The following is a 25,227-nucleotide window of genomic DNA, read 5'->3' on the forward strand; positions in this document are numbered from 1 at the left end:
AAAATAGATAATTATTTAAAACGTATAACGTTACACTTCTTGGCAAATGTCATGTTTAAATAACATTTAAATAAACATTTTACATTACACGTCCAGAATAAAAGTCTGTCCGGAAGTGACGCTACCGGAAACCAAAGTGACGGCAGGCGATGTTTGTTGTCATATCTGTTTTTGATGTGAAGAGCGAAGGCGAGGGTCATCTTTGCTCGGACGGTGAGACCAATTCAGCGGTTTACGTATTTAAATCCTTTCAATAATCTTTTAATATAACTTTAAATGTTTTCAATAAATAAATCTCAGATGGACGATAAAATACGGTAACGTTATAAACAAATAACGAGCAGTTTCGCCAGCACGAGGCTAATGTGTGATCTGTTAAATCCTAAAAATGGTCAAGTTACATTAAATCAGCTGTTATATTGTAATTTATAATGGATGTATTTGTACGCCATCGTGATCTATAATGAAAACTTGTGTCTTTGTTTCTTTGCAATAATGCAGTTAAGTCTGTCCTTGACTCATCTGTTAATAAACTGATCATTTGTTTGTGATTTGATCAGAAAATAGAGCCAATAAGATTCTTGTGAGTACAGTGGACCCTGGATAGTGGCTGACATCTGCCACATCAAACTCTACTATAACATCACATGTGTTGTTCAGGAGCTGTGGTGGACATTATAGAGAGGTAGAATGTAAAACACGATGGCTGGGTTTGAAACGTACCAAGAGTATCAGCGCATAGAAGATTATGATGAAGACTTGCCTCCAGGAGAGGAAGATCTACTCATCCATGTGCCAGAGGGCAGAGGAGGTCATTATTGTCCACTTTTACATTATACATTATGCCATAATGTATTCTTCTATGTTTAAACACGATATCGTGAACTGAATAACAATGTCTTTGTTACATTTCAGACCCGTGGCATCATATCAAGAACCTCGACAATTTCTTCACAAGAATATCCTTTAAACATATGAAAACAATATGCGGTATTATTTACTAAATTTCATAGGCTGAATAAGAAAATTCATGCGTTTTTTTTTCAAAGCATTTAAAAAATCAGCAGTTGTGCAATAATCTCAAATTCCCGGAATGGCATCATTGCTCTTTTTCTTGAAAACACACTGTCTCTATTCATCATTAGGCATTAATATTATGTTACGCTGTGGCTACATTAATGGCTGAACAATGCTGTACTTCTTTTATTGGAATGCAACAGTCCTTGACACGCTCACATCTATCATTTCCATCAGAAGAATGGATTCGCCTGTATGGTGTTATCAGAGTTTTTTGAACTTGTGTAAGTCATATTTATTTTTGCCTGAAGCTTTAATTCTTTGGGGCAGGACTGCATACATGCCACTCCAGAACTAATCTCTTTTTGCATTCTTATATTCAGGCAATTCCTGTTTGTAGTCACGTTTACAACCTTCCTCTTCAACTGTGTGGAATATGATGTTCTCTTTGCTAACCGAGTGGTCAACCACACGGGACAGAGCTTCGGTCCACTGGACAGGAACAAGGTCACCCTTCCTGATGCGATTTTACCCAGCGAGCAGTGCACTGAGAGGTCAGTGTGTCCGCTTTATACAGGCATATTCCCTTTAGATTGCAAACTGAATTCAAATGTGTTGGTTACTCTGAATTTTATATTTATTTTAATAACTACTTACATCCTTGACCAGTTCAGTGTTTGTATCTTTGACTGAAACTATAAAATAAAGTGTTGTAAAATAAGGTTGAAGTACTAAAAAGTACTAAAATATGGATAAAAATAAAGCTGAACAGAGATATATAAAATGTAAGTATTAGATAAAAAAGTGATTGTTGTAAAAAAAAAAAAAAAAACTTGTATTTGAAACCAACTCAAGTAAAATAATATTAAGCTGCAGTAAAAAAAAAAAATTACTAAATTAAAAAAATATAATTCTCACTTATTAAAATGAAAACTGAAAATATAAATCTGAATTTAAAAAAAGTATAAGAAAATATAAAAATAACACATAACAAAGCTATTAAAAGTGAAAATATACAAAGAAAAGCTCATTCAAAATATTAATAAATGCTGTATTGCTATACAAATAATATTAAAGCAACGCTGGACCCTATTTCAGTATATTTTATTAATATAGAAAGTAGTCCTTAAAAGTCTACATTTTTATTTTTATTATCACTGAATCAAGCTAAGTTCAGTGTTTAAACCAGGTTTTGGCTCTTGTGCTATATATATATATATATATATATATATATATTTTTTTTTTTATATATATGTTTTAGAAAATAACAAATAGGTATTCTTTTTACAGCCTGAATTTGACAGACAGGTATCTGATGTTGCAAATATCAAAAGTAATAAAACATGTGAACCTTTATTGCAATCAGCGATCTGAACTGGTTCAAGGAACGAAAACGAAAACCGAAAACGAACAAAATTTTGACAGGAACAGAACCAGAAACGAAATTAAATTTTATAGTTCCGAACAGAATCGAAAATTTGAAATGGCCATTAACCGGTTAATAACGTTATTTTATCGTTCCATTTAATATTTGAAATTTGCTGTCAACCAATCATAAATTCCAGTAGTACGTCCTATGACAATGTGACGCTGAAGCCAACGAGTGAAATGTCCGCTCAGCTGTGAACTCATCATAGATAAGTCACAATGGCAAGGCATTGTGTGGCAAGAGTTTATCTGAGGATATGTGAGATGAATTCAACAGATCACACATCTGCAGCACTTCTGTGAATGGAGAAAAGCTTACATAAAAAGGAATATAGGCATATACACTAAATATATTTCACTTAAATCATATTGACAGATTAACGAAACGAAAGGAAAAAGTGTGCTTAATTACGGTTCCTTGTGACACGTTCCAAAGTTTTCGAAAAGGAAAACAAAACTGCAGAGAGAAGTTTTCTGAATTTTGCAAAATCTTTACAGTTTTAATTATTTTGCAAAAGCTGACAACTTTGAATAATGTCTTGCTTCTATATAATCAACCAGCTTTGGTATGACCATCGCGCTAACACAACATCATTTTGCTTTATTAAAGCCTGTACATTAACAAAATAAAAAAGAGTTAAAGAAACAAATAAAAAGTTAGACTGCTCCGTTGTACAACATGTTACGTTCTGCATGACCGCGCCTCACTGTGCTGATACAGCCGATTTGAAGTATGATGTTTTATGTAGATAAAAGTACAAACACTATATAATAAATAATATTTTAGCATCCAGATGCATCGGGAACATGGAAACATTTGGATTCGTGCCGGATGAGAGATGCAGGCATCAGCTTTTGTTTTTGGATTGACGTTTTTATAGCCTGAATTTGTTTTGTTTTCGAGAGAAACTAATAGCTGTTTTTATAATGTTTGTAAATATTTTGCTTTAGACTACAGGCATTTTAGCCTTCATTATTTCGTAAAGTGATAGGGCTAATAAAATGCAATGTCGCAACTTTAGGTTTTTATTTCACTTTCAAAACGCAATCTTTCATCCTTTTTTTATTTTTTACAATGCAGCAAATATTTTTAAATATCTTGAAAAAAACTTTGATGCCTTTAAAGTGTTGATAGATTTTTTTTTTTGTAGCCTACATTTGGCCAAAATCTAGAAAAGATGACTAACCACAGCGGGTTATTGACTGACATTAGATCTCTATTTTTTTTCTTTTTGAGTAAATAAAATGAATGAATGTTCTAAAACTTTATAAAGATAGAAAGGTAATATCGCGAGAACAGAGACCCGCGATCAGAATCGCGGGTCTCTGTTCTCGCGATATTATACCTTTCTATCTTTATAAAGTTATAGAACATTCATTTTAACCTTAATTCATTTTAACCTAATGTTCACCTCTTCATGTTTAATAAATCAAGCGTTATGATCTGACGAGCTCCCTGTCGGTATCCTCCTTCCAACAAAGCCAACGACCTAACCCGCGGTAAGAACTATAAAGCCTGCATATAGAAACGACACGCATTACATTATTATTGGGCAAATTATAGACACATAATATTGTTTTTTAAAAATAACGTTATTAACCGGTATTTTTTCCACCCGAACCGGTTTCGGAACGGTAATAATTCAGAGGAACGCAGGAACAGAAACGTTAAAATATCGATTCTGTTCGGAGTGAACCGATTGAATTTTCTTTTCGTTTTCAAGCCCTGATTGCAATGCACTCAAGGTTTATATCACTTCTGGTTTGGACTGTATCTTAACGCAGTCTAACGTTTTTTAAAGTTGTTATTGCCATTTTCTTGGTTTGTCAAGCATGATTTCTATAGTAGCCTAAAAGCAAATGTGCCCTAGATCATTGGCTGAGAATACTGATATATTGCACCACACTGGGACTCAAATCAACCTGATTTGTGTCCTTCATCTCAGACAGTGGCTCCAAAATAAGCAAGCAGTAAACAAGCACCTGTTGGAACATCAGCAGAGGGATGTTCTGCTCTCTCCGACGCTGTCATTCTATTTCTGTGGCCGTAGATGGGGTTTTAAATAGACACTGTGATGTTTTGGTCCATTTGAGATTGAATAGCTGTTTTGCACCTAGATTTTTCATAGACTGACAGTCTGAAGAAACTTAGGTTTTTTTACAAGTGTGTTGTTGACGGACACAGATATGCCACACAAACCTATTAATATCATAGCTGACTCACTTCAGTGAGACTCGTTTAGGAACATCTTGTGCTGTCATACAGTAATTAAGACTAAGGAAACATTCTCATTTGGTCTCTCATATTATTTTCGAAATCTGTTCTCATTATGTTTTGCAAAAAACTGCATTTGGAAGAGAGAATTAAGTTAGTCAAGCCCAAAATGATGTTAGATCACACTAAATCCCTTATTTAGCATCTTTCTTGGATAAGTTTGGCTATATATGTTATATATCACTATATTCTTATAATATCATGAATCATGCTGTCAGTAGTGATGATCTTTCTCTCCCATGTAGGATTCAAGGAAACAGCTGGATCATCTTCCTCTTGATAATGGCGGCAATTTTCTGGCTCTATCGCCTCGTGAAGGTGATCTGCAACGTCCTCAGCTACTGGGAGATCCGACAGTTTTATAAAAAAGCACTGAAAATACAGATGGTAAGAGATGATCATAGTTAAAAGTGCATATTTAACATGCTGTGTCTGGTTTTCATAGTTCTTAATCACACATTTTTCTTTTGGTAGATCATTTTAAATGGTCGGCAGTGTGGTCGACAGTGTTCATGTTGCCCCTTAGTTAATAGTCATAAAATGGCATGTATAAAAATCATACATTTATATAATTAAAATAACATTATATAAAAAGTATAAAAATCATACATTTATATAATTAAAATAACAATTATATAAAAATTATATATCTTTTATGATTATTAAATATAATTATTATATATAAATTTTTAAATAAATAAGTGCAAATTTATATAATGTATCGTATTAATTTTAATTAATTATTATTTTCAGCATTTATTTATTTAAAAATAAATAAATAATTATAATAGCCATATATAATAATCATAAAATTATGAGCAAATGTAGTTTAATCTGAAACTGCTCTTTTAATTATACTGACGTTTAACCAGTTAGATTGTGTAGTTTTTTCTTTTGCCGTCTTGAGGTTATTTATTTTCTTTCTTGATTTTTTTGTGTCATAATTTTACTGAATAATCAATCACGTTCATTTGTCATGACTAAATATAAATATTAAATATTTATTATTTCATAAGTAAAGTTTATAAATTAATTAACCTACTATTATAAATATTTATTTACTTGTTAGATTAAACAAATATTATATATAAAAATATCTAAATAATATTTTAGAAATTTAATAATAAATCAAATGTTGTTTAATTAAAACATTCTGTGTTTGTTTTTTTTAATGTTTTTTTAGGATGAGCTGTGCAACTTCTCGTGGCAAGAGGTTCAAGGCCGTTTGATTCACCTGCAGCGTGAGCAGCCCATGTGTGTCCAGAAGCGGGAACTTTCCGAACTAGACATCCACCACCGCATCCTGCGCTTTAAAAACTACACTGTGGCCATGATCAACAAGTCCCTGCTGCCCGTCAGACTGCGTGTGCCCTTCTTCGGCGACATGATCTTCCTCACGCAGGGCCTAAAATACAACTTTGAGCTCATTCTGTTCTGGGGCCCTCTGTCGCTCTTCCAGAACAAGTGGAGCCTGCATCCCAAATACAAACGGGCGGCAAACCGGCAGGAGCTGGCCAAGCAGCTCAGCCGCGTCATCCTGTTGACGGGTCTGGTCAATCTGCTGCTGTGTCCCTTCGTGCTGGTGTGGCAGGTGCTGTACGCCTTCTTTAGCTATGCTGAAGTCATCAAGCGCGAACCGGGAAGTTTGGGAGCCCGGCGCTGGTCGCTGTACGGCCGTCTCTACCTGCGCCACTTTAATGAGCTGGATCACGAGCTGCAAGGCAGGCTGGGTCGTGGGTACAAACCCGCTGCCAAATACATGAACGCATTTGTTTCTCCTCTGCTGGCGGTGCTGGCCAGAAACGTGGCTTTCTTCTCCGGCTCGGTGCTCGCCGTGCTCATCGCTCTGACGGTGTACGATGAAGACGTGCTGACTGTGCAGCACATCCTGACGGCCATCACTGTACTCGGCGTGGTCATCACCATCAGCAGGTATGTCTGGGCTCTTACATTTATTCATGACAAGACAAGGACCATCGCAAGACATGTGCTGTAAGAGCCAACATTATACATATTACACTACATAGTGCCAAGTTAGTTAGATTAGTAGAAATACAGAACAGAAGAGTAAAATTACTTTTTTATTTAATAAAAAAAAAAACAGGTTTGACTATCTTTGTCTAAATAAATAAATTAATTAATTAATTAAAAACAAAATTTAGCAGACGCATTTATCCAAAGCGACTTACAAATGAGGACAGCAGAAGCAATCAATTGTTGTAGTAAAATACTTAAAAACAGATCCAAAACTAAAAGCTAAAACTTTAGAAATACTACTTATACACATTTTAAAATAAAGAAATTAGATATAAATGACAAATGCAATGAAAAATAAAGCTTAAAAGAATTTAGAGAAAAAATATTAAAGAACAAAAAGTATAGAGTATAATGATGATTCTAACGTAACACTAAGCCAAACACCGAAAAAAAAACAACTACATATGTGTATGTACAACTGAAAACACACACACACACAAATATATTAGTTATATATTAGTTTGACATTAGTGCTGTAAAACGATTAATCGCATCCAAAAAAATTTTTATTCGAAAAAATATATTTGTATTGTGTATATTTATTATGTACAGTCGTGGCCAAAAGTTTTGAGAATTACATAAATATTGGAAATTGGAAAAGTTGCTGCTTAAGTTTTTATAATAGCAATTTGCATATACTCCAGAATGTTATGAAGAGTGATCAGATGAATTGCATAGTCCTTCTTTGCCATGAAAATTAACTTAATCCCAAAAAAACCTTTCCACTGCATTTCATTGCTGTCATTAAAGGACCTGCTGAGATCATTTCAGTAATCGTCTTGTTAACTCAGGTGAGAATGTTGACGAGCACAAGGCTGGAGATCATTATGTCAGGCTGATTGGGTTAGAATAGCAGACTTGACATGTTAAAAGGAGGGTGATGCTTGAAATCATTGTTCTTCCATTGTTAACCATGGTGACCTGCAAAGAAACGCGTGCAGCCATCATTGCGTTGCATAAAAATGGCTTCACAGGCAAGGATATTGTGGCTACTAAGATTGCACCTAAATCAACAATTTATAGGATCATCAAGAACTTCAAGGAAAGAGATTCAATTCTTGTAAAGAAGGCTTCAGGGCGTCCAAGAAAGTCCAGCAAGCGCCAGGATCGTCTCCTAAAGAGGATTCAGCTGCGGGATCGGAGTGTCACCAGTGCAGAGCTTGCTCAGGAATGGCAGCAGGCAGGTGTGAGCGCATCTGCACGCACAGTGAGGCCAAGACTTCTGGAAGATGGCCTGGTGTCAAGAAGGGCAGCAAGGAAGCCACTTCTCTCCAAAAAAACATCAGGGACAGATTGATCTTCTGCAGAAAGTATAGTGAATGGATGCTGAGGACTGGGGCAAAGTCATATTCTCCGATGAAGCCCCTTTCCGATTGTTTGGGGCATCTGGAAAAAGGCTTGTCCGGAGAAGAAAAGGTGAGCGCTACCATCAGTCCTGTGTCATGCCAACAGTAAAGCATCCTGACACCATTCATGTGTGGGGTTGCTTCTCATCCAAGGGAGTGGGCTCACTCACAATTCTGCCCAAAAACACAGCCATGAATAAAGAATGGTACCAAAACACCCTCCAACAGCAACTTCTTCCAACAATCCAACAACAGTTTGGTGAAGAACAATGCATTTTCCAGCACGATGGAGCACCGTGCCATACGGCAAAAGTGATAACTAAGTGGCTCGGGGACCAGAATGTTGAAATTTTGGGTCCATGGCCTGGAAACTCCCCAGATCTTAATCCCATTGAGAACTTGTGGTCAATCCTCAAGAGGCGGGTGGACAAACAAAAACCCACTAATTCTGACAAACTCCAAGAAGTGATTATGAAAGAATGAGTTGCTATCAGTCAGGATTTGGCCCAGAAGTTGATTGAGAGCATGTCCAGTCGAATTGCAGAGGTCCTGAAAAAGAAGGGCCAACACTGCAAATACTGACTCTTTGCATAAATGTCATGTAATTGTCGATAAAAGCCTTTGAAACTTATGAAGTGCTTGTAATTATATTTCAGTACATCACAGAAACAACAGAAACAAAGATCTAAAAGCAGTTTAGCAGCAAACTTTTTGAAAACTAATATTTATGTAATTCTCAAAACTTTTGGCCACGACTGTATATATAGCTACATGACTATGAAAATTGTAGAGTCACACTGAAGGCATCAAGGGCTATTTGACCAAGAAGGAGAGTGATGGGGTGCTGCGCCAGATGACCTGTCCTCCACAGTCACCGGACCTGAACCCAATCGAGATGGTTTAGGGGTGAGCTGGACCGCAGACAGAAGGCAAAAGGGCCAACAAGTGCTAAGCATCTCTCGGGGAACTCCTTCAAGACTGTTGGAAGAGCATTTCAGGTGACTACCTCTTGAAGCTCATCAAGAGAATGCCAAGAGTGTGCAAAGCAGTAATCAAAGCAAAAGGTGGCTACTTTGAAGAACCTACAATATGACATATTTTCAGTTGTTTCACACTGTTTTGTTATGTATATAATTCCATATATAATTCCACATGTGTTAATTCATAATTTTGATGCCTTCAGTGTGAATCTACAATTTTCTTAGTCATGAAAATAAAGAAAACTCTTTGAATGAGAAGGTGTGTCCAAACTTTTGGTCTGTACTGTACATACATATATACACACACACACACACACACACACACACATATATGTATTTATTATATACATAAGATTTTTTTTATTATTAAAAATGCATTAAGTGCAGCAGCTTGAAGCAAACAAATCTCTCTTTTCTAGAGTGCATATGGTCAGAAATACTTTTATTCGTTTTTATTTGAATTTTTATTATTTTTATGATTTTTTTCAAATATACAGTCTGTAACAGTCATTTAAATTTTTTTAAACAAAAACAAAGTGCTGATTCTAACACATTATTTTTTGTTATTTTACTATTATTTATATACTATTATATTGTTTATAAATATTTATAAATATTTTGATCATTTTTTTATTATTAAATTTTGCAGACATATAAAATGTATTATCTCTTATCTTTACATTTTTTATTTATGTTTTTATTTATTTTTATTTTTAGTAATTTAATACTTATTTTCAGTACTTACTTTAGTACTTATTTTATTTCAGTTACCTGACAAGGCAACATTTTTCATTTTTGTCCTTTATTTTTTTCTTCTAATATTTATATTTTATTTCATATTTGTTCAAATTAAGTTTAATAACAGTTTTATAGTTCCATTTAAAAACACTGTTCTAAAAATAGATTTAATTCCATTCTTAATTGTTGCTGTCTGTGTGGAATTCAAATCAGTGACTAATAAGGCTTCAATCTGATAAAGATGCTGCCTACTGTATGTAGACGACAAGGCTGGGCATAAATGTGACAGAAAACAAATTGGTCCAACTACGTGAGGTGAAAGACAATTACTCTCCGCAGCTCTACCCAGCTGGCATCAGGTCAAAGAATAAGTGCTGTTTCATGTGTTCAGCTGACCTTGTTCCTCCTGAACATTATCATTCTGATGTGTACAGTAAAGGGTCGTTCTCAGCACCTGTTAGCCTGACCTGACATCAGGAATGCTGTCTGACTCTCTTACAGGTCGTTTATTCCAGATGAACATATGGTGTGGTGTCCTGAACAGCTGCTTCAGTGTGTCCTGGCCCACATTCACTACATGCCCGACCACTGGAAGGGCAACGCCAACAAGAGCGAGACCCGCGACGAGATGGCCCAGCTTTTCCAGTATAAAGCGGTGAGAACTGCATGGTATAGGCAGATTATTATTGTTAGACATTATTTGTGATTTCTTAATTCATTCATTAATATACACTACCATCTAAAGATTTGGGGTCGGTAAAATTATTATTATTATTATTATTATAAAAAAAATGTAATACTTTAATTTAAGGACATGTTAAATTGCTGAAAAGTTGCTGCTTATTTCACAGTATTATACTGGTTTTACCAGTTTTAATAAATACAGCCTTGGTGAGAATTCTTACTTGGTAAAAAAAAATGCATATAGTGTTGTTGTTGTTTTTTTTTTTTTTCTTGAGGAAAAACAATAATAATAAAAAAAAAACTTACTTTCCTAGCAAAGTGAATATTTTCAAGAATAGTTTTTATTTGCATTGTATTTCTTGCTGTTGTAATTTTTAACTTGCTCACTAGTTGTATGGCATCATTTAGTTATTTTGGAATTATATTTATTATGAAAAGTGCTGTAATACATTTAAATGGAAAACGTTTTGCTTCATATTCTAATAATGGATAGAAAGAGGATAAACTTGATACAAGTGTTTTCCATGTACTATTTAAATAATCTATTTAGGCTTTAGAACAATCACTATTATTTCATTAAAAAAAAAATTATATATTATAAAATTTGCAAACCCTTTGAATTAGTGCATGCTTACAGACAGAAAAATAAAAATTCTCTAAATTAGAATTCAGATAATAACAAGGTTGCTCAATTTACATAAATAAACATTTTTAAAATAATGACAGTTGTTCGTAATGCAGTAATGCGGTCGATGTACCGGTCTGTCGTGGTGAAGAAAGAGCTGAGCCGCAAGGCGAAGCTCTCGATTTACCGGTCAATCTACGTTCCTACTCTCACCTATGGTCATGAGCTTTGGGTCATGACCGAAAGGACAAGATCCCGGATACAGGCGGCCAAAATGTGCTTTCTCCGCAGGGTGGCTGGGCGATCCCTTAGAGATAGGGTGAGAAGCTCAGTCACCCGGGAGGAGCTCAGAGTAGAGCCGCTGCTCCTCCACATCGAGAGGGGTCAGCTGAGGTGGCTCGGGCATCTGTTCCGGATGCCTCCTGGACGCCTTCCCGGGAAGGTGTTCCGGGCACATCCCACTGGGAGGAGACCCCGGGGGAGACCTAGGACACGCTGGAGAGACTATGTCTCCCGGCTGGCCTGGGAACGCCTCGGTGTCCCCCCAGAAGAGCTGGAGGAAGTGTCTAGGGAGAGGGAAGTCTGGGGTTCTCTGCTTAGACTGCTGCCCCCGCGACCCGGCCCCGGATAAGCGGTAGAAGATGGATGGATGGATGGACAGTTGTTCGGATTTGACTTTTTAGTCAACTTCTAAGACAGAGAGGCACAACACAAAGTCTTTTGTTTACCAAAGTGGAGTTTTGGGTGTTATTTGAAGTATGAAACGACACTTTAGCGCTCTGCACCTGTTGTCTAGGAGTTGGTCTGATTTTGCACACCTGTTGTGTAGGTTTTAATCTTCACTGCATCTGTTCTCCAGCACTATTTCACACCTGCTCCGCTGTTTTTATGAGTTCCCCTCGCTGAGCTTCTCTCATTTTTCTGCACCTGTCCTGCAGGTCTTTATATTGGAGGAGCTTCTGAGTCCCATAATCACCCCCTTCATCCTCATCTTCCACCTGCGGAGCAAATCCTTAGAAATCATCGACTTCTTCCGCAACTTCACCGTCGATGTGGCAGGGGTGGGAGACATTTGCTCATTCGCCCAGATGGACATCCGGCGCCATGGAAATCCACAGGTATCAAAGAGTAAATGCATGCACGTTATTAATGCTTCAGCTCGGGGGGATAAGATCATAAGAGTGTGTGGTTATGTGAGAGCAGCTTCATGGTTTGTTTTTCCCCTCTCGCTCAGTGGATGTCCGAAGGTCAGACCGAGGCCTCGGTGTACCAGCAGGCTGAGAACGGGAAGACGGAGCTGTCTCTGATGCATTTCACCATCAAAAACCCGCACTGGGAGCCGCCGCAGGAGAGCTCTGTGTTCATCAGTCATCTGAAGGAGAAGGTGAATCAGGACGCTCAGACAGGACCGTCTCCTCAGCTGCTGCTGTCCGAGGCTCCTCTCTGCTCCTCGCTGCTGTCCGATGAGTCTGCCATGGCTGTAAGTCACGCTTTATCATGTGTTCCACTGACTTGAGTGTATTAGGATCCTCTATTATCTGTTCCAATCAATGCAGTTCACAACACATTTAACTGCTCTAAAGTTACGTACTAAGGTACCAATGTTACACACACACACAACTTTTTATTTATATAAATCATCATCACGGTAAGAGAAACAAATACTACCCTGATTTAAAAATATTTCAGGAATAATTTTTGTGTTAAATTGCAATTGTTTTTTTTTTTTTGCATTAATAGTGATTAACTTTGGTGAGAAAACTGCTTAATTGTAATTAAAAAAAGAAAAACATCTTGCTGTTTTTTTAAAAATGGTTTTAATTAGTTTTTTTTTGTTTTTATTTTACATAATTTATTTTTAATCAAACATATTTCTAAAATATATGAAAATATAATTTTTTTTTTTTTTTTTTGCAGTAATGAATCATTTGAGATCATACCAGAAACACTAAAATATTTATTAAGATCAATATATATCCTTTTTTAAAGGACACTGATTAATAGAAATCTTTTCTAACATTATCACTATCAATATCTTTTAAAGATAAATAAAAATATTAATTTATTTCTAAATGAAAGAAAGAATTAAAATAGTAATTCCTTTAAAAAAATCTTACTGACCCCAAACTTTTAACCAGTAGTGTAAGAATATAATAATAATTATGATTGTTTTAATTATTATTATTATTATTAATATATAATATAATTTTTTATGTTGTTATAATATACTGTACATTTTAATTTTGTCTGATAGAAAGAATCAGGTGTGTTTGACTTGCCTTTGTCTTTAAAACTTCATCTGAATCTTTTTTCCAAGTAAAAAGAGTGATTGTCAAAGTTGATAGCTGCGGTAGTTCAATGGTTAACTCTACGGAGAAGAGCTTTTATTTATTGATTAGGACACACCTAGAATCGCTCCACTGCGAAGGGGAAATGAATGAAAAAAAACATTTCCTGTGCCATTCAGGATATTAAAAAACCTGCCAGAAGACGAGAAATATTGACATTTGATTTTCTGCCTCTGCATTGTTTCAGCGCTTGCTGCCAGATTGGTTATTTCACAGATCATAATCCTGAGCGCAGAGACTGTGGCCATCTGCCTCAGCACGATGCCAGCTCATTTTTCACTTCTCTTAATGAGATGCATATGTTTGTGCATTGTTTTTGCTCTTCAGCCTGATAATCTGTTAGCCAGTGTGCTGGCTCACTCCGGACTGCCTGGGAGGAACCGTCGCTTCGTCCCGCCGAGCAGCACGGCTTCAGCTGCCGCTAGTGTCCTGGCGTCCCTTTCGTTGTCTCATCAGCCTCACGCCGGCCGGTCTCGCTCACACACACTCCTGCCATCCCGACAGAGTCAGGACGACACCATGTACTGCAGCGACCACACTGTGGGCGACAGGTAACACTTGAGAACACTAATAATGACAAGTGGCAGAGCAATTTCTCTTTAAACCCCCCATCCTCAATTAAACGATGTTACCTTTTCATTAGAATGTCTGCAAGTGACTCCAGGCTGCTCAGCCAGTCTTATTCGGGCCTGGCGTCAGAGTTCGCATCAGCCGAGATGAGCCTGCACGCTATATACATGCACGAGGTGAGTGGTCCAGACATACTCAAACAGCTTTATCATCCAGGATAGTTTCTCAATACTTTTTGGCCTCTCCCTCAGGTGCATCAGCAGAAGACCCAGCATGCATCTGGACCGTTTCAGGCTTCTGTGCCAATGAGGGAGTTGAGCACCAACAGAGGTGAGTCTTTCGAAATCGTCTCATGCATGGGATGCACATGAAATGGCTTTTAAAATGCATGAGATTGTGATGGCCATTAGATGAGTGCTCACCCACATTTAACAGTCACAGTGGAGCCCAGTGCATTTCGTAATGAGATTCACGAGGTCAAATCATGAAAACGTAATTAGCAATTTTCTTTTTATGTGAAATATTCTAACATTTTAAAATAGTTACATTTGTCAGCATCAGTTAATGCATTAGGTCTCAAACGAACAATAAACAGCAATAATGAATCGATTTTCAAGTAAAAAAAATTATATATATAGTATATGATTTATTAATATTATTAAATTAAGTTATTTTTTGTTAATTTATAAATATACGATTGTATATTTATTATGTATATATAAATTCATTCATGCATATATTTAAGAAAAAAATTGTTTATTAAATATAATTATATAAAATATAAATTATATAAACATTAAAATACATGTAAATATTTTCAAAATATATACTGCATGTGTGTGTATTTATATATGCACAATAAATATAAAGAGTACACACACATTATGTAAACAAAACCTTTTATTTAGGATGCAATTAATCATTTGACAGCACATATATATATAGTATTTATTAATGTATAAATGATTAATTTAGCAAAAAAAAATTTATTGCTAAATCCTAAGTAATATTAATATTATAGATTCTTAATTTATACCGCTTATGTTACGTGTTAGCACATGTAAAAATTACCATTAATATTTTGGATTTAATACATCATATAAAAGTATTTTTTTTTTGTTATTGCTAGTTTATAATACAGAAAGCATTAACAAATACTGAAAAAGTCAACCTTATAATGAAGTGCCGCTGTTTTACTATGGATGTTATTCGACTAATCAGTTACTTTTCAGATTATGGTTGGATGCTTTTAAAGTTATTCAGTTGGACCTTTGCATTTTTTGACCAGGACAAGCTGCAAACAGACCCAAATCTTTGGATTAGTAACTCATTTTGAATACCTAATCATGGTATAATTGTAAAGCCACTTCTTTCTTTCAGCTCAAGGTCTTCAGATACAGTCCACACAGACAGTCACCTTGGTGCCGCCTACTTCTGGCCGCTTGGGCGGCTGGGCTGAAGAGGAAGAGGAGGAGCATGCGGACGAGGAAGAGATAAATACCAACCCTGTTCAGGATCAGACCAGCAGAGGGAGCAGCTGAAGTGCCTTCAACCTGTACAGTGCGTTTCACATCACTTGATATCATTCCACAGGATTCAGTTAATATCACTACATATGAAGATCTAATTAGTGTTTCAATGCAAAATGACTTTTTTAACGTCATCTCTCTTTCTGGTTTGCAGTTTTTGTTCATTTCTGGGAGTTGTGGCCTTACTTTGGTTTGACACCCTTTGACCGAGCATGTCGCTCAAGGAGCTCGTCGGTTCTCTGGACACACCGTCTTCCAGTTCAGAGAAACTGTGACGTAACGGACTGCCACTTCCCCTCCCTCGTCACATCAGTTACATTTACATTTCAGACTGCTGTGTGTTTGTGTTGGAGTGTGTGTTAGTTCTGTTTATGACACAACAGGGTGACACTTGTTTTACAGTATTTATTTCCATTTCATTTCTTTCATGCATCGCTTGTTTTATTTGGGTTAGAGCAAGTTACGTTTCCGCATCTTTGATTCGAAGGCGAGTCAGGCAGTATTACGTTTTGAAGCGCTGCCGAAAACATCCTTTTATCGTAGTATTGCTAGTTTCATTTTTGCATTATAGCATCAGCGGACATAAAATATCACTGAATGTAAAATCATAACCAGTTGCCTCGTGAAAAAAATTTGTCACAAAAGTTATAAAACTTGGACTTGTGGATAATTTTTTGCTTAAAGAAACACTTAATTTAAATTAAAAGTAATTCACATTTGGGAATAAAATAACCTCTTAGCCTGAGGTTATTTTGAAAAAAGGTTCAATTTAAATGATTTTAGCAATAAAACTCATCACGAAAATGTAGGTCTGTCACGAGCCTTTCATCTACTGCAACAAATAACTTAAAACATCTTAGACGACCATATGACTGCATTAAAGGATTTTTCTTAGTTAAATTATTCGAAAGCTATAAGAATGATTAACTCCCAATGTGGAAAAAGCGATAAACTTGTTAAAATGAAAGCGTTTTTTTTTTAAAGCCAGACATTAATCCCAGTTCATTGAGACATTATCTCGATTACTTGTTCAGCTTGTAAACAGCAGATTAGCACATTATTTAACCTCTTCAGAAGTTCAAATGAAACACTTTAAGGTTAAAGTCAGTTTGAAGGTGTTAGTGTTGTATTTTTGAGCTCGGTTTAGGATCTGTGCTCTGTACCCAACCGATAACAGTCTCTTCCAGCGTGCTGAATGAAATATTACACATCTGACAGATGATCTTTCAATCCGAATCGCAGAATTCATCAGTTTAAGCAGTTAATGTCATGTGTCTGAGTCTGTGTCAACCCAAATCTGCAGGGCATGAGTTAGTTCAGTCAGGTTTCGTACTAGAATCTCCCGTTATCCAGAACAAAATAGTTATAAGTTAACTAATGTGCTCTCTCAAAGCACAGGAACATTCGTCTCTGTAATAGATCACTGTCACGAGAGCCTAAGGGCTTCTGATGGTTTGCACATGGTCTATGACACTCTGGTCAGAGATATACCCACAATTCACGTGAAACACTGAACTTCCTGTGGCCGGAGCGTGTCAGGAGCTTTCAGAAATCATCTACTTGAAATACTGCAGTTAGAGAGACACTTAAAGCGTAGTTAATAAAGAGATCTGCATCCATATCACACCCACTGAAATACCTCTGCATGTACCTGAAGACCGTGTATGTACAGTATTTATTTGTGTGGGACGTTATTGAACGAAGGCGATCAGGATGTAGTTGCAGACGTGCTGTTTGCAGTGTTTTTCCACACAAGACTGAACTGCGTAAGTGAAACACATTGTTTTACAGCTCTGTTATCTTAAACAGTCTGGGGTTGGACTGTGCCTGGTGCTATATATATATATGTATATTTAATTTGTTTCGATATTTATCTCTTTTTGTTGGATTTTGACTTTTTTGTCTGATCAAAATAACACTATCAATAAATAAACCATAGCAAAACCGGGATTTGCTGTCTTGATTTATCTTTGCAAGCTCTAGAGCTGTTTTAGTATTACTTGTAACTGTAGTATTTATTCATGTTTTTAATGATTCTTTATTGCTATATTTTTAATAATAACACTGTCAGGCACATATGACTAGAGGACAATAAAACATCAACACATAAACAGACAAAAGCAGCATTAGATCACATACCGAATCAACAGACAGACAACATGTTAAGAGATGGTTAAATACATTGTTTATTATACTGGTTCATTTACATGTCACAACTATCTGTTTTAAAATTGTGATACCTGTACTAGAAATCCCTTTGTAGTTTATATAAAACAATACAATAATACATTGTAGCTGAAGTGCAGAAAACATGATGGAAGATGATATTTGCCTTTTAACATTTTGCAATGTACTGTAGTGAAGCTGAAGCACCCCAAAACGTATTTGGACACTCGAAAATATAACTGTATTAGACCAAATTGATTTTTCCAAGGCCCCAAGGTGTTTGTAGTTCATCACATGTACGATGAACATGATCCATTAAGATATGAAATACCCTTTGTCTTCATTTTGCACAGTGCATCTGTTGTTTTACCATTTAACACCTAACAACTTCATTTTGAAAGTGTGCTTGTGCTATATTTCTTTAAAATAAATGACACTTGGTTTGATCATTTTTATCTAATGCAATGACATTCAAACATTTTTGTAGGAATAGTTCTCCCAAAAAAAAAAAAATTGCCATCCAAGATGTACATGAGTTTTTCAATGGAATAGATTTGGAGAAATGTAGCATTCCATCACTTGCTCACCAATGGATGTTCTGCAGTGAATGGGTGCCGTCAGAATGAGAGTCCTAACAGCTGATAAAACATCACAATAATCCACATGTAATCCCCAAAAAATTGTGATAAACAAATCCAAGACATTTCTAACTTCAAACTGTTGTTTCCAGTTAAAATACCAGTTCTATTATCCATAACGTTCTTTATTATTGATTATGGATGCGCATTTTAGCCTGAAGCAACAGTATAAAGTTCTATACCATTTTAATGATGGTTTTGTTTCCTGCAAACACACAGCAGCTTTTCACTTCTCAAGATGTGAATTGATAGACTGGAGTGGTTTATCAGCTGTTTGGACTCTCATTCTGACGGCACCCATTCACTGCATTGGTGAGCAAGTGATGGAATGCTACATTTCTCCAAATCTCTTCTTATAAAGAAACAAACTCCTGAGGGATGATGAAATTATCAGCACATTTCATTTTGCTTTCTTGTGTCCAGATACATTCTAGGCTATGTTTGAACATGTATATCAGAGCAGTTCATGCAAGGAAAGGAAGACACCTGTAACTTCTAGGTTGACCCCCAAAACATAAACAAATCAAATCGAAGCGTTTGTTTTTCAACTGTATCATCTAAAATAATTGAATATTTTCTAGTGGATGTGGAACTGTGATCTATTTGTAATGCTCATTATAATTAATATGAGCGTGTAACTCGTCAAGAGCTTTTCAGCGACTGATGATTTGATTTTCACATCAACACATCGCATACAGTCTTTGCCACTTAAGATAATGAATTAGCTCCTGGAGGAAACAATCTGATGAATGGATTCACATGTGGGATTGGAAAAGTGAAGCTTTACACATGAAATGCGTCATTCATAAATCTAAATAGTACTCAATAATATCCCATCTCATAACTGCCTAGTGGATGGAAGTCGAAATAAATAGAGTAACATCAGCGTGTTGAAATAAAACGGCATGATTGCTGGTAACTCAGGTTGTACTGAAAGCATCTGGTTCCTTCTGTTTACCTGACAGCTAATAATTAAGACTTGAAGGTAATATATATCTATATATATATGGTTTTCATTAACACATTATGCATATTATTGCACTTATATACACAAAATATGAACAGAGACAAAGATTTGGAATGATTACATATTTTCGAGTACTATCGCAGGGCTGAATTCAGTCAAACCGCGGTTAAAGCTCACACGATTATTGTACAAAAAAAGTGCCAAAATAGATGTAAACCTTGGCCAAACCGACTGTATCTATAACAATTTTTGTGCAATATTAAAATGCTTTCTTTTTCGGATTCTTTTAAGGCGGCTTGATCAAATTAGGCCCACAGTGTTCGTAGAGGATTCAGAAAAGCACAGAGAAAAACATACTCTCTCGGATGAAATATCGTCACAGTATTTATACATTTGAAATCGTCCGAAAAGAAATGGCATGAAATCCACCAGGATTTTCCACAATGTCAAACAAACAGCGGCTGTGATGTTAATAAAACCTGAGTTTTGTTTCGGAAGTGTTGCCTATTTGTACTTGATGATGATATTCAGGTGTTTTTTATTGTTGCTGTTGTTGTTGTTTTTTAACTATTTAACATGTACATTTTCGTGGACTTACACTTGTTTTGGAGTCAGTCCGATGTTTATTTCACAGTTTTCCGTTGTATCCTAAACCGTCCCGTCGCCTGCGTCATCAACAAGCGAATTCCTCGAAGTTGCCTACAGCCGGGTGACTAGGTAGCACGTTCGGCGCGAATCCGAGACTGTCCGAGTGACTCCGGAGTGTGTCGCATGTGCTCTGAAAGAGAGGAAACGGGAGATTTGGGTGGATGGGAGGGATACGAGGAAATCAGATGAGGGTTGAGATGAATTCATGTCAGTGACACCCATTAATAACAATGGAAGTGAGTATGGGAGTGAAATAAACAAGGGGATGTGAATATATTGTGGCAGCAAACAGATCATCAATAATGAAGAATGCATGTCAAGTTGGATAAAAAGAAGGGAAAAAATCATGGGTATGGATGGAGGGGAGTGGGGAAAGAAGAAGTTTTCTTAGTTTTGTTTCTGTAGCTCTGGAAATCTACAAGAGAACTTTGCAATCATAACTCAGCAGGATGCATAGAAATGATTCAGTGTACTCATTGCATGTAGACCTGTGATGACAGCACAAAGAGATGCATCTAGTGATGTTATTGAACACAGGTCTCATCACAATTCAACTATAGAAGCCATTTAGCCTTTCAGGCTCAAATTTGGATCAAATGCATAAACCTATGGCTTTACCTTCCCCCTTGAATTTATAGTAAAGTCACTGTTAAATTTAATACATACATATAAGATGTTACGTTTGTAATTCATTTGTATAATAGATTTTGTTATACATATTTGCCCAGGTGCAATGTGTAGCATAGACTTTGCATCATTGTGCACGTAATTTGTGCTTGTTTTAATGAACCAAAGGATGAACTAAAATCAATTGTGAAAATGAACAGCACATTACATATGCTAAAAACAGAGTTTCATCTGCACTGAGACGGCAAATGTTTCAAAAAGCCTCTGTATTTCGACTGCTGAAAATAATAAGATAAAAAAGATAAAAACAGCAGTTTCACAAAGAAACACAGCAACAGTAATTCCGCTTGCAAGCAGGCTTATTTTTCATATTTCATAAGCCGAAGCTTGTAGACAGACTTATGAAAGGTGTCATTGGGTAAAAATAATTGCTCTGTCTGAAATAAACCAATAAAGCTGCAGCTCTGGGACGCTTGGCTCCTCTCCGCTTATCATTTCCTATATCATCCTATAACACTGCTTTGTTTATCACTAAAATATTCAAATTAGTTCTTGGATCACAGTCTGATACAGTGACTACAAATGTATTTCTTGTGGGTACGTTAAATATTCATGCAATGAGCTGTATTCACAGCTAGAGCGATATAAATGGGATCTTTCTCGTATAAGACGTCCTTTCCATCACATTTCCACCTTGTTTCATCATTCATCAGAAATCATCAAATTCTTCAAAATAGCACAACAATAGCTTCAACCAAATCTAAATCTTGACCTTTCCGTATGACATACAGTATGAGGTTGCTCATATAATAATGATGTCCTGGTGTTGGCACTATATAATACATAAAAACAGAAGCAGAAGTCAGCGGGAATCATTTCATCATCTACCAGGAAAACACTTCCTGTCTCCAGACCATATCTTCACCAGGCTGGAAGCGTTTACATCTGTTAATACCATATACACCTGGGAAATTCAGTCACACGAAAATATTTCCACCAAGTAATCTTAACTTAAAAACTTACTGACACTTTTTTTTTCTTTTTTTAAGGTTCAGAAACATTTTTGCTAATCGTTTTCGCAGACCATATACACTATTGTTCAAAAGTTAGGAGTTCGTAGGATTTTTATGTTTTTAAAAGATGTCTCTCATGCTCAACATGGCTGCTTTTATTTGATTAAAAAACAGTAAACATATTAAACATACATAACATTACTATTTAAATGACCAGTTTTCTATTTGAAAATATTGTAAAATGTCATTTATTTCTGCAATGAAAAGTCCCTTCAGAAATCATTCTAATATGCTGATTTGCTGCTCAAGAAATAATAATTATTATTATTAATGTTGAAAACAATTGTGTTGCTTAACTTTTTTTTTTTTGGTGAACATTTTGTATCAGGTTTTTTTTTCTTTTATATAAATAAAAATGTAAAAAAAAAAAATTTTTATTTGTATTAATTTATTTATTTCTTTACTGTCACTTTCAACCAATATAATTTACTACTTTTTATATTTTCATATTTAACATATTTTAATCTCCATATAATTTCACTGACCCCTGACTTTTGAACGGTAGTGTATATATATTTTATATATATATATATTTGATGTAAAACAGCAACAGTTTTGGGAAAAAGAAACAAAACATGTTGGGAGGAAAAGAGAAATTAAAAGAAGACTGAGAATAAAAACAAAAGAAAGCTATGGGTGTCGTTTTACCTGAACTTCTGCAAAACATCATCTCCATCTTGAAAGCTACAGGGTTTTGAAAAAGGGATCTTAGAATGCGGAACAGTGACATTTGTGCATGTCTAGAACTACTGACATTAAATGTCACGAAGGGAAAAGACTCAAAATGGTGTGAATAATTAATGGCGGCGCTACCTGGGGACATGGTTAGGCGTGACACCAGGGCTGATGGGGTTCTCGGGGAAATCCTGGAATAAACATGATGGAAAGAGATGAAGATGACCAAACCCAGGCCGAGGCCAATTCACTTCCAACTCACTTCTAACTGAATATTCCTCATTTAATACATATACTTAAATAGATTTACTAATTAAATATATTTAAACATGTAATTTATATGATTTATATAAAAATATATCTGAAATATTTGTCATTTATTTGATTTGTAAATGAATTGACCATCGCCAGATTTATGACAAAATAATAGCGTGCAGAAAAGCAATGGTCCAACTGTTTAAAATCATGTCGTTTCTCCAAAATATGCGTTTTGAGTAAATTATTTCAAGTTAAATGTTTAACCAAATTACTTGAATGGATGATAATAACTTCAAAACACAATATAAATTATGATTCCAAAATCATGAGCGTACTTTATAGTGGTAAACATTTTGGATACCAAGTCTAGACTAATTTCACTATGTCAATTCTAAAGTCTTATCAGTGTATTCTAATGTATGATCAGTGATGTCCTGGTGCATGCTGGGAAGGGGTACATGATTTTGTCTGCTATGGTATGATATGGTACAGTAATGGTGAATGACGCTGATGTTGTGGTCCAGTATTTAAGTGTTCTGTCAAATTGCAATTTGCTTATATAAAAAATAAAGGGAACATTTGGTCATCATTTACTCATTTTCTGCAACAGCTCTTTATCATACAACATCAACACGGCTGTGTCACGTTTCAAAAACAACCTAAAATCACCATAATAAGTGTCCTACCGAAGTACTTCTTTATAAGAGCTCGACCGACAGCCTCTGATGATTATGCGAAAGAACACAGAACATCCCTAATTTTCTGTCTACACTCCACTTCTTCATATAAAATAAATAAAAAGTTCCAAAAACAAAATCAACCAATGCGAGGCCATAGACATGAGCTGAAGGACAGAGCGAAACCTTGTTAGCTGGGCTGTGAATATTAATTAGGTCACATGAGTCCTAATTTATTGAATGAAGGGCACAGATCATCTAAATCTGATTTGATCTAAATTGGATACAAGGTTTGCCACGAGCAAAGGGTGATGAACACCCTTAACATTTCCAAATCTTTCCCGTTTTGTTTCGATTTTTGTCCTTATTCAAACATGAGACGATGTCTTTTGTGGAAAGGCCATCTTCATCAATCGTTTCCCAGAATTTGAGCCAAAGACAAAAGGCAAGTATATGCATGCAGTGTTCCAGAGAACAATCCAAACGAACAGAAATACTACAAATATCAACAAAACACACAACCTGTTTTTGTGGCAACATAATGTCCGCATTTTTTTTTGCACATGCAGAGCATCACAGGAAGCACAGTTAATTACCAGATTGTCACTAGCGCTCCGATGTGGCCGTCTCTTGCGTAGAAAATTCCCCAGAACTTTGTCCTTAAAAACCTGCAACATTTATAAAATATACTGTAAGCTAATTATTTCTAACCATGAGCACATGAAAAGAAATTACGAAGTAGCCATCAAGAATTCAACAGACCTCATACAAATAATCAAATATCTCCAATATGGTCAAGACACTGGCTCCAATAAACAGACCCATCTGACCTCCAATATCACCTGAGAGAATAGAAAAATATCATAAAAAACCAAGCAGAGGACAACTCGATTTTCCATATTGGTGTAGCATTTGTGAATTTTCTGCACACTTACCAAGTAATCCAGCCACTTCATATGCTTTCTTTTGTTCAATTTTCTCATAGTTCAGAGCCTCAAAAAAGATATCCAGGACCAATATGTTGTCCCTGTAAGATTAAATGCAAAGCATGGCTGTTCAGATAAACTTATTCCAAGATATTAATAAAAAAATGTTTTCATGCAGAAATGGAATGAAATTCAATGTGTAACTATGTTAAATGTGAATGTAAACTTACGCAATATACTGTTCAGTTTTGTTGAACTTCTTGGCGAGATATTTGGCCGAAGCCTTGCTGGGTATTTTCACCATGGACAGCTCTTTACCGTATCGAGTCATGTTGCACGGCGTCTCGCAAACACAGTAATCATTGTCCTTCTCCACTAGAAAATCTGTCAATGATTGTTGTTTTTATTATTATTATATAAACAAAATTAGAATAAGCATGTTTTAATAAATCATATAAAATCATGGTTTTACACATTGCTTAGTCGTGATAGAAATAAATATTATTATAAAAATACACAAAGGACCTCTGACCTAAAGCTGGATCAGCACAGTCTTTGTACTGTTCGGGTGTGCAGACGGTTGAGGTGCCTGTGATAGAAAGCAAAAAGAATGACAAAACATTGTTTAAATTGCTTATAAACTGTACAGTGAAGTAAAATAATAAAACCAAACACAATAGTTAATAAATCTCCATGTCTAAATAATTATCAAAGAAAAAAAACTGTTAAAAACCTGTTTAAACTAAGTACTATTAAGATTAAAACACTGTAGGTGAGAGTAAGCAAGCGTGTGGAGAGAAAATATAATCAAATAAAATATGTATTTATATATAAATAAAAAGATGATAATATATATATATATATATATATATATATATATATATATATATATATATATATATATATATATATATATAATGACCAGTTTAAAATATAAAAAATTAACAAAATATAATAAAATCCCACATCCAAAAAAAAAAACAGTCAAATGAAAA

At 35.5% G+C, this 25,227-nt stretch overlaps 2 protein-coding genes across 7 annotated transcripts in view; one reads left to right on the plus strand and one right to left on the minus strand.

Moving 5' to 3' along the window:
* Positions 1-119: 119 nt before the first annotated feature.
* On the plus strand, positions 120-16,218 carry LOC132116274 (autophagy-related protein 9A-like). Of its 2 annotated transcripts, none has more exons than XM_059525036.1 (15): positions 120-213; positions 561-811; positions 916-959; positions 1,237-1,301; positions 1,401-1,571; positions 4,966-5,107; positions 5,904-6,652; positions 10,323-10,476; positions 12,069-12,248; positions 12,365-12,610; positions 13,806-14,029; positions 14,122-14,224; positions 14,300-14,378; positions 15,429-15,608; positions 15,732-16,218. In XM_059525036.1, the coding sequence occupies exons 2-14, from the start codon at positions 703-705 to the stop codon at positions 15,587-15,589; spliced, it is 2,427 nt and encodes an 808-aa protein (XP_059381019.1). In that variant the 5' UTR covers positions 120-213; positions 561-702; the 3' UTR covers positions 15,590-15,608; positions 15,732-16,218. The 2 variants fall into 2 exon arrangements, with proteins under 2 accessions (XP_059381019.1, XP_059381020.1); XM_059525037.1 differs by having other exon boundaries at positions 661-811.
* A 1,521-nt stretch (positions 16,219-17,739) lies between these two features.
* Positions 17,740-25,227, minus strand: part of LOC132116275 (acid-sensing ion channel 1C-like) — an 84,365-nt gene continuing 76,877 nt past the window's right edge. For 2 of the 5 annotated variants that reach the window (XM_059525042.1, XM_059525038.1), the window contains 8 exons: positions 24,765-24,821; positions 24,463-24,616; positions 24,242-24,333; positions 24,069-24,148; positions 23,903-23,974; positions 22,510-22,562; positions 22,345-22,380; positions 17,740-20,126 (listed from right to left, as the gene is read on the minus strand). In XM_059525042.1, coding sequence (XP_059381025.1) covers positions 20,048-20,126; positions 22,345-22,380; positions 22,510-22,562; positions 23,903-23,974; positions 24,069-24,148; positions 24,242-24,333; positions 24,463-24,616; positions 24,765-24,821 — 623 coding nt within the window. In that variant the 3' untranslated portion in view covers positions 17,740-20,047. The other 3 variants (XM_059525039.1, XM_059525041.1, XM_059525040.1) reach the window with 3 other exon arrangements.

The sequence above is a fragment of the Carassius carassius genome, chromosome 35 (genome assembly GCF_963082965.1).
Source record: "Carassius carassius chromosome 35, fCarCar2.1, whole genome shotgun sequence".
NCBI classification, from domain to species: Eukaryota; Metazoa; Chordata; class Actinopteri; order Cypriniformes; family Cyprinidae; genus Carassius; species Carassius carassius.